Source organism: Galeopterus variegatus, unplaced genomic scaffold (assembly GCF_000696425.1).
Source record: "Galeopterus variegatus unplaced genomic scaffold, G_variegatus-3.0.2 Scaffold8828, whole genome shotgun sequence".
In the NCBI taxonomy this organism is placed as follows: Eukaryota; Metazoa; Chordata; class Mammalia; order Dermoptera; family Cynocephalidae; genus Galeopterus; species Galeopterus variegatus.
In genome coordinates this window covers 74,879-85,152 of record NW_007734939.1, presented here as the reverse complement: position 1 = coordinate 85,152, position 10,274 = coordinate 74,879, and the positions used below count along the sequence as shown (strand labels likewise).

At 52.6% G+C, this 10,274-nt stretch overlaps 1 protein-coding gene across 1 annotated transcript; it reads left to right on the top strand.

Annotated features, from left to right (window-relative positions):
- The first annotated feature begins 2,524 nt into the window (after positions 1-2,524).
- GNA15 (guanine nucleotide binding protein (G protein), alpha 15 (Gq class)) lies at positions 2,525-10,011 on the top strand. The gene is made up of 5 exons (XM_008593177.1): positions 2,525-2,736; positions 3,366-3,494; positions 6,044-6,173; positions 7,353-7,506; positions 9,742-10,011. Exons 1-5 carry the CDS (start codon positions 2,525-2,527, stop codon positions 9,966-9,968), a joined length of 852 nt encoding a protein of 283 aa, XP_008591399.1. The 3' UTR covers positions 9,969-10,011.
- Positions 10,012-10,274: the final 263 nt, after the last annotated feature.

Genomic DNA, 10,274 nt, shown 5'->3' with positions numbered 1-10,274 from the left:
ATACTGAATCTTCCAATCCATGAACATGGTATATCACTTCATTTATTCAGGTCTTTAAAATTTTCTCTTAGCAGTGTTTTGTAGTTTTTCGTGTAGAGGTCTTTTAAGTTCATCGTTATTAATCAGTATATATATATATTTAGGGAGTCTGAATATGTTTGAATATATTTGATGTCTTTTAATGCTATGGTAAATGGTATTTCTTCTTATTTATTTATTTGGCAAATGGTATTTAAATTAATATTCCCCCCACTGATTAGCAGCTAGCATACAGACACAAATAATTGATTTTTGTGTGTTGACCTTGCTTTCAGGGACCTTGCTAAATGTACTTGTTTATTCTGATAGTTTACCTCTAGAGTACTTCAGATTTTCTTTTTTAGAATTATGTCAGCTGTGAATAACTGTAGTGTAATTTATTCCTTTCCAAACCTTATATCTTTAGTTTCTTTTTTCCTGTCTTATTGCACAGGCTAGGATCTCAGTACAGTATTGATTAGACATAATGAGAGAGGGCATCCTCTCTCACTCTCCATCTCAGAAGGAAAGTCTCCTGCCTTGTAAGAGCTTCAAAGGACCCACATCCACTTCATTCAAAGCATGTTAAGATCTACTCAGAGCCTACTTGGAATATAATTATTCCTGAGAATTTTTAAAAGGTTGTTGACCCTCATTTTTGCTTTTAAAATTATTATTCATTTTGATTGTCTGTGTTTTTCAAAATGTTGGAGCCAATATATTTTCAGGCTGTGTATTAGTTTTCTCAGGCTGCCATAACAAAGTATCACAGACTGGGCAGCTTAAACTACAGAAATGTATTTTCTCATAGTTCTGGAGGCTGGAAGTCTGAGATCAAGGTGTAGACAGGGCTGGTTCCTTCTGAGGTCTCTCTCCTTGGCGTGTAGACACTGTCTTCTCCCTGTGTCCTCACATGGTCATCCCTCTGTGTGTGTCTGTGTCCTAATCTACTCTTCTTATAGGGACACCAGTCAGATTGGATTAGGGTCCATCTTAATGACATCAACTTAATCCCCTCTTTAAAGACTATCTCCAAATACAGTCATGCTCTGAGATCCTGGGGATTAGGACTTCAGAATATGAATTTGGGGTGGAGGGGCAAAATTCAGCCTGTAACATGCTGCAAACTTTTTGTAGGTCCCTGATCCTATGCAGAGGTTACTCCAAACCTCCAGGCATTACCCATTTCCACCCGCAGACACTCCATGTTCCCCAGGCTCACCAGCCTTTACTCACACACACTCAGATGTTCTCCACACTCAATGTAATTATGAAAGAAACACGTATCCACTATGGAAAATTCAGACACTGCAGGGAAGCACAGAGGGGGTTGCGACAATCTCAAATTCCTTTCCTTGTGGCCCTGCTGGGGCCAGCCTTAGCCTGGCCACCCAGATTTGGCCCAAAAGGCCCGAGCCCATGGAGGCTGATGGGGAAAATGTCTTGGGACATGGCCTTTTGTGTGTGCCCTGCCTGAGGCAGGGGGATGGCCAAGTTGGCACCCAACAATGCGTCTTTGGTTGTGGGATCCCAGATCCTGCCCAGGACTTCTTACTCCTTTGGCCCCCTAGCCAACATCCATAGAATGGTGTTTGGGGCTGATGCTTAAGAAGTGCACGTATAAGGCCGGCCCGTGGCTCACTCGGGAGAGTGCGGTGCTGATAACACCAAGGCCACGGGTTCGGATCCTATATAGGGATGGCCGGTTTGCTCACTGGCTGAGCGTGGTGCTGACAACACCAAGCCAAGGGTTGAGATCCCCTTACCAGTCATCTTTTTAAAAAAAAAAAAAAAAAGAAGTGCACGTATAACACCGACCTGGCCACACACACACCTATGCACACTTACACGTGCACATACAAATGCACACATGTGCATGCACAAGCACACACACACACCCCACATATACACATGCACATAAATGCACATGCCAGCACCCACATATAAATGCCCACGCATACGCATACCTAGGCACACACGCAAATGCACACAAGCATACACTCATGTACCCACAAGCACATGCCCACGCCCAGATACATATCCACGCACGTGTGCACACACAAGCCCAGAGTCCATCACAGAGGTCCGAACAATGCTGGAGCCTGGATGGAGCAGAAGTCACTGTGGGGAACCTGCTGGGGGACCAGCTCAGGGCAGATTGCTTCACTGCTCTGTGCCTCAGTCACCTAATCTGTAAAATGGGGACAACCCCATAGTGACTTGTGTCAGAGGAGTCAGTGAGGCATCAAAGAGCCACTCCATGTAAAGAGCCAGCAGGTGCCGGACACTTAGGAGGTGATCAGTACCCATGGGTGTCATTTCTATCCTGCATACGTGTCCTCTGCTGCTGCTTGTGCTGCGGCCTGTGCCCTTCCCCCTGCAGATCCATACGTGAACATATGAAGGACTAATCAGAGGCACAGGGGCCATCAGACGGGTGCCAGGAGAGCAAAGAAGGCAGAGGGAGAGAATCTGCTTGAGGGAGAGGCAAGGGGGGCTTGCAGAGATGGGGGCAGCCCCACTCCAACAGGCTGCCCGACTGGCCCTGTCCGTCCGTCTCCAGCACCACGCCAGCCTGGTCATGAGCCAAGACCCCTACAAAGTGACCACGTTCGAGAAGCGTTACGCCGTGTCCATGCAGTGGCTGTGGAGTGACGCCGGCGTCCGGGCCTGCTACGAGCGCCGGCGCGAGTTCCACCTGCTCGACTCGGCCGTGTAGTGAGTCTGAGTCTGCGGGCCTGGGCTCGGGAGCGTGCGGGAGGGCTGAGGGCAGGGCGGGCACCGGGCACACCGGAGGCTGAGATGCAGCCAGTGTAGACCCTGCCCCAGGGGTCCAAACCTGGCAGAGGGGGCCCCAAGCTGTCTCCAGACTGCAGGAGATGCTGTGCACACTGACTGGCTGTGGGATGGTCCTGCTGTAGGGTGGTGTCCTCCCCAGGGTGACCCTGCCTCAGGGTGGTGTCCTTCCTGGGGTGAGTCTGCTGTACAGTGGTGGTGTTCTTGGGGGTGCTGCTGTTTTGGGAATGATATTGGATGTCCAGGGTGATTGGGTGGCCTGGGGCCCCCTTCTCAGTCTGTCTCTGTTCTTGGGGCACTGTCACCTTTGGGGTGACACCTGTCTGAAGGTGATGCTGCTTCCCAGTGAGGCTATTCTTGATGTCACACTGTCCTTGGGGTGAGGCTCCTTCTCGCCAACACTCCGCTGCCTCACGGGGGTGCTCCTGGCCACCTGCAAACCCCAGGGGGCTCTCCTTGCCCAGCAGGGTCTCGCGGGGCCCCACGTGGGGGTTTGGGAAGCAAAGGGAGGCTGGCTGCAGGGCCGGGCCTCAGGGCTTCTTGCTCCACAGTTACCTGTCCCACCTGGAGCGCATCACCGAGGACGGCTACGTCCCCACGGCCCAAGATGTGCTCCGCAGCCGCATGCCCACCACCGGCATCAATGAGTACTGCTTCTCCGTGCAGAAAACCAACCTGCGGTGAGCGCTCAGCCTGGGCTGGGGTGGGGAGGGCGTTCCGTAGGTGGGCACAGGAGCGGGGCCCTGAAGGATGACCAGGAGTTTCCTAGTCCCGGCCCTCAAAGGGCTTCCAGGCTGGAGGAGGCAAAGTCGGACACAGACACCTCCAGCAAGGGGAGGTCTTCCTGGAGGAAGGGACATTGGTATTGGGGTATTGAAGGGTGAATGGGAATTGGCCAGTCCCAACCCTTCAGGGGCTGCTGGGGAGGAGGAAACAGTGGCTCTGTGGTCAGGGCTATGCCAAAGGGACCGAGGCAGATGGTGGAGCCAGCAGGTGGGGGTGATCACACAATGAAGTCATTTGGGACAGATGAGTCTGATGTGCCTGGGGGCATCTGGGAGGTGGCCAGACCAGACGCACACAGGTGCAAGCTGGAAGATAGAGGGGTCGGTGCAGCAAGGGGTCGTCCAGCAGAGTGATGGCCAATGTCAAAAGTCAACGAGAGGTCAAGAAGAACACAGTGAAAGACGACTCTCTGATTGGCAGTTAGAGGGTTGTTGATGGCCTTAGTGAAAGCTGTTGCCATAGGATGGTGGCAGGGAGCTGAGGAGGGGTGCAGGGCAATGCCTGAGACAGACCCCTGTCCCTTTTCCTGGATCTCCCAAACATGCTATTCTGCCTCTGCAATAGTCCTCACCAGGCAGGTTCCTAATCTGTCCATTTACCATGGGTGTCCTCCACTAGACAGAGCGCCCCGCAAGGTCAGGAGCTGAGTGTGATTCTTCTGCTTTAGTCATCGGCACAAGATCAGAGTGGAAGTTGGTAAATGTGGGTGGATGGTTGAAAAGATGGAAGGGAATGGATGGGTAGGTGGATGGGTGGATGGACAGAAGGATGGGTGGATGGGTGGATGGATAGAAGGATGGGTGGATGGATAGAAGGATGGGTGGATGGATAGAAGGATGGGTGGATGGATGGATGGATAGAAGGATGGGTGGATGGATAGAAGGATGGGTGGATGGGTGGATGGATAGAAGGATGGGTGGATGGATAGATGGGTGGGTGGATGGGTAAATGGAAGGATGAGTGAATGTGTGGATGAACAGGTGGGCAGGTAAATGAATGGATGGATGGGTGGATTGTGGATGGATTGGTGGATGGATGGTGGATGGATGGATGGGTGGATGGGTGGTGGATGGATGGATGGATGGTGGATGGATGGATGGGTGGATGGGTGGTGGATGGATGGTGGATGGATGGATGGATGGATGGATGGTGGATGGATGGATGGATGGGTGGTGGATGGATGGATGGTGGATGGATGGATGGATGGGTGGATGGGTGGGTGGATGGATGGATGGATGGTTGATGGGTGGATGGATGGATGGTGGATGGGTGGATGGATGGATGGATGGATGGGTGGATGGGTGGGTGGGTGGATGGATGGATGGTGGATGGGTGGATGGATGGTGGGTGGATGGTGGGCGGGTGGGTTAAAGTTTAGGAGTGAAGGTAGAGTTTGGGGAAGTCCAGGGGAAGGCCGTGCTGAGGAGGTGATTTTTAGGTGAGGAGACTTGTGATGTTCTCAGCTGAGGAGAGGGGCTGGTGAATGGAGCAAGAGCTGAGAGGAAACTGAGACCCGAGACAGAGCTGATGCCTGCAGCCCCTCAGCCAGCATGTCGCCAACCCCACACCTGTCTGTCTGCAGAGCCCCACTCTCGATCGCTGCACCCCGCATCCCACTCCAGATATGGGGGTTTGAGGGACTCTGAATACGTGTGAGAGGGGTTGGTCTCAGAGATCAGGAGATGCAGGCACCAGTCATAACCCAACTGCTGAGTCACCGGCCTTGGTTTCCCCTCCTGTACAGGGGTCAAGTCCCTTCCCGCTTTGAGGTTTCCGGCCTGGGCTCAAAGCGTCCACGCCAGCCTTTCCTGAGTCAGAGTTGCACCCCCAGGGAAATGATGCACAGATTGTTATCAGCGACCCACACTTCTTAGAAGAGAGAACAAGAAGGTGGGGGAAGGGTCAGGCTTTTGTCGTGGCGTGTGGAGTGGCAGCTGGCCTTTCTCCTAGGCCACAGACGAGGGGCTGGCGCTTGCTCTGGAACAGCCCTGCGCCCACCTGTGTGGCCACTGGATACTCCCATGGCCACTCAGAACACAGTGGCTCCATTTCACTGATGGGGAAACTGAGTCCTGGACTCATTTGGCCATTTCCTCCCAGGGGCACCCAGCCAGAACCAGAGTAGATCTCAGATCTCTTCAACCTGCCACCCTCCACCGTGGGGTAGAAAGCAGGCAGGCCAGTGTAGCCCAAGCTTGGGAAGATCTCCTCTACTCCCTGCCTCTCAGTTTTCTCCTCTGTAAAATGGGCGTGAGATTAGTTTCTGCCTCCTGGGGACGACATGAGATAAACCACTAGAGGCATCGGCCCAGTGGCAGTCCCGAATTCTTGCTGTTGCTGTTACTGATCTTGGCATATCCCTGACGTGACTGGGGTCAGGTGCCACATAGTGGGGTCCTCATTAGGCCTGAGCTCTGAAAGGGGGCTTCCCGGTTGCCCATAGGATCGTGGACGTCGGGGGCCAGAGGTCTGAGCGCAAGAAGTGGATCCACTGCTTTGAGAACGTGATCGCCCTCATCTACCTGGCCTCCCTGAGCGAGTACGACCAGTGTCTGGAGGAAAACAACCAGGAGGTGGGTACAGGGCCACCGTGTCCTCCACTCTCCTCCTGTTGGCCCAGTGACACTCATCTGAGCAGGGAGCTCTGTGGCCGGAAAGGCCCATCCTTACTTTTTTTTTTTTGCTGCTGGCTGGTATGGGGATGGAACCCTTGACCTTGGTGTTATTAACACCGTGCTCCGCACACTTAGCTAACCGGCCAGCCCGTCCTTGCTCTTGAACGGTCCTGTGTGTGCCTGGCCTGGCTTAGAGCTTTACCCTCTGCCCTTTTGTCATTAGACTGTTGCACCCTGAAACACAGACCCACAAGCATGTGTATGGCCGGGACCGCAGACACACACACACACACACGTATGGAAATTCCTGTCCACGTGCTGGCCACACCAAGGGACAGCTGGGTGCTGTCTCACCCATTCATAGATATGTCCTCTGCTGAGTCATACATACCTCCATGGACACACGGGCACATGCATGCACCAACTTTGTGTCCAAATTTCCTCTTTTTATAAGGACACCACTCATATTGGGTTGGGACCACCCTACTCCAGTGTCTGAGTGTCCCTCTCAGAGTGTCCTGTGGCTACCATCACAAGTGACCATAAACTGGGGGGCTTAACACCACAGAAATGTATTCTCTCCCAGTTCTGGAGGCCAGAAGTCTGAGATCAAGGTGTTGGCAGGGGCGAGCTCTCTCTGGAATCTCTGGGGGAGGATCGTTCCTGCCTCTTCCAGCATCTGGGGGCCCCTGGACATCCTTGGTGTCCCTTGGCTTGTGGCCACATCACTGCCATCTCTGCCTCTGTCTTCACGTGGACTCCTTTCTTCCCAGTGTTTGTGTCCAAATTTCCTCTTCTCAGAAGGACACCAGTCACTGAACGTAGGGCCCACCCTAATCTAGCATGGCCTCATCTGAATTAATTACATCTTCAATGACACTATTTTCAAATAAGTTCCACTCTGAAGTTCCAGGTGGACATGAATTTTCGAAGGACACTCTTCAACCCGATATAGGTGCACACAGGCAGCTAGGCACCCCGAAGTGTGGGCACACCCCTTCTGACCCAGCCGGCAGGTAGGGACGAGGCCAATCCCGTGGATAGTTGGCCAACGGCCCCATCTCCATGTGGGGAGGGTCTCCTGCTGGGGCCGAGCTGGCCTGGTGGAGCAAGGACCTGTTTCTCCCCCCAACACAGAACCGCATGAAGGAGAGCCTGGCCTTGTTTGGCACCATCCTGGAACTTCCCTGGTTCAAGAGTACATCCGTCATTCTGTTCCTCAACAAAACCGACATTCTAGAAGAGAAAATCCACACCTCCCACCTGGCTACCTACTTCCCCAGTTTCCAGGGTGAGTGGTTCTAGGACGTTCTATACCCTTCCCCTTCCAAAAACAGCTCTCACTTAGCTATTGCTGAAAAACAAACTCTCCCCAAACTTAGTGGCTTACAGCAGCCATTTTACTTTGCTCATGATTTTGTGGGTCAGGAATTTGGGAGGGGTTGAGCTGGGTAAGTTTGTCTCTGATCCATGTGGGTGGCTGGGATTGGAGATCCATTTCCAAGATGGCCTCTTCTGCATGTGGCTTGGGCTTCCTTACAGGATGGCTGTCTCGGGGTAGCCAGACTTCAGCCCAGGTGGAAGCTGCTTCTCATGACCAAGACTCAGAAGTGTCAGAACGTTACTTCTCTCACATTCTATTGGTCAAGCAAATCGCTCAAGCCAGACCAGATTCAAAATAGGGGAGGGAGGGAAACGATGGCTGCCATCTTGAAGACAAGCTGTCTTCATTTCCTAGGGCTGCCGTAACAAACTACCACAGACGAGGTGGCTTAAAACAACAGAAATGTATTCCTTTACAGTTCAGGAGGTTAGAAGTCCAAAATCAAGGTGTTGGCAGGGTCGGTTCCTTTGAAGACTGAGGGAGAACCCATTCCGTGCCTCTGTCCCTATTTCTGGTGGTGGCCAATGCTCCTTGACTTGTAGACGCATCACTCCAATCGCTGCCTTCATGTTCAAGTGGCCTTCCTCTCTCTATGTCTGTGCATCCTCTTCTCTTCTTATAAGGCTACCAGTCACTGGATTTAGGGCCCAGCCTAATCCACTATGAGCTCATTTTAAATTTAATGACATCTGCAGACACTGTTTCCAAATATGGTCTGAGGATCTGGGTGCATAGAATTTTGGGAGACACTGTCCACCCCAGTATACAAGCCACCATGGTAGATGAAGCCCTCAGTGCATGCCTGGCACCTGGTCTAGTCCGTAAACATAAGCTTTGGTGAAGTCACCAAGATTTGACCCCTGGTCTTGTCACATCTCAGAGCCTGTGAGGCCAATTTCAGTCAATAACACCCACAAGACTCAGGGTCTGGGAGAGAGATGTTGAGTTGTTGCAGGATGCAGGCCTGGACTTCCCAACCCCCTTCCCATCTGAGCAGCCCTGGGAATCAAGCCACGGCGTAGAGGATTTGAGAACAGGGTAAGGTGGATAGTTTTGAGGGATTTGTCTTTTATTCAGGTCGATGGGAACCCCCACAAGTTATCCTTCCTCCCGGGACAAGTGACCAGCACACCTTTTGCCAACTATTGGCTCTCAGCCCTTCCTTCCACTGTACTAAATAATATTATGACAATAATCATAATAATAATAAAAATAAAACAATAGCAACAGCTAACACATCTACCACCCTGATGGATACACTCTACCTGGCTAGTTTAATTCTTACTTAAAACCCCTATGCAGTAGGACGTATTCTTCTCACATTATAGAGATGGGGAAACAGAGGCACAGAGTGGTGCAGTCCCTCACCAAGAGTCACAAAGCCCGTGAGTGGCAGAGGCAGGATTTGAACCCAGGCTACCTGGACCTGGATGTGGAAACACTGGTCCTAACCACCAAACTACCCTGCCAATTCTGAAAGAATGTTGATCTCTCACAATCACGAAGGCTTCTGTTGAGTAAACACCGAGACCTCTACACAATGTTGAATCTTCACAACAGCTTTATGAGGCTAGGTCCTCATTTTACAAATGAGGAAACTGAGGCTCACAAAGCTTACAGAAATTAACCTATTAGACAACCCAGCTAGTGCGTCACAGAGATACAGGAGTAGCACTCCGGAAGCCCTTAACTGACCTTGTGCTTTCACTATGTGTGCATTGAGCTCCCCAACATGCCTCACCAGGGCAGCCTCCCAGGCTGACTGTGGGCGCTCCCTTTTCCTCTTTGGGCCTCAACTTCCCTATCTGCACAGCCCTGCAGCTCCCACCTTTCCCAGCTCCATGCCCAGCCAAGAGAGAGGGTCTTTCTTTAACCCAGTTGTCTAAAGTCCCAGAGCTGAGTCTCATTCGTTCATTTCAGGTCATGTGACTTTTGCAAGCCAACCTTTGATGCTCCCCTTGGCTGGGCATGAGTCATGTGACCAGCTATGATGACTAAAGATGGCATCAACCCAGAAAGGACAGTGGGAGAATTTCCCGGATCCTTCCAGCCCTGGTTATGGCGAAGAGGGTCTCCAGAGCCCCCTTATGTCCCAAGAGACATAAGGTCCTGACTCCCCCTGCCCCACTTCTCTCCCTGCAGGCCCCAAGCAAGACGTGGAGGCAGCCAAGAGGTTTATCCTGGGCATGTACACCAGCATGTACACAGGCTGCCTGGACGGCCCCGAGGGCAGCAAGAAGGGCCCTCGCTCCCGACGCCTCTTCAGCCACTACACGTGTGCCACAGACACGCAGAACATCCGCAAGGTCTTCAAGGATGTGCGGGACTCGGTGCTCGCCCGCTACCTGGATGAGATCAACCTGCTGTGACCCAGGCCCCGTAGGGGGCAGGTGGCACCTGTGGGCAGGTGGGTGGCCAGAGTGGCCCCCAAATGCCCCTCCTGTGGCTCCAGCCTCAGGCCCGGGTGGCAGGAGGCCCATTCGTGAGCGAGGCGAAGGATGGATGGCCCGCCCCCTCTCCTCTCTGTTTCTCACCAGGACAGCCCCCCCCTGAGTTCCCCTTCCTTTGACTCAGTTTACCTCCTTTGAAAAGGGGGGAGCAAAGTGGTCCTTTGGGATGCCAGCGTGTAGGAAAAGGTGAAGAAATCAGGGATTGAGGACTTGGGTGGGTGGGTG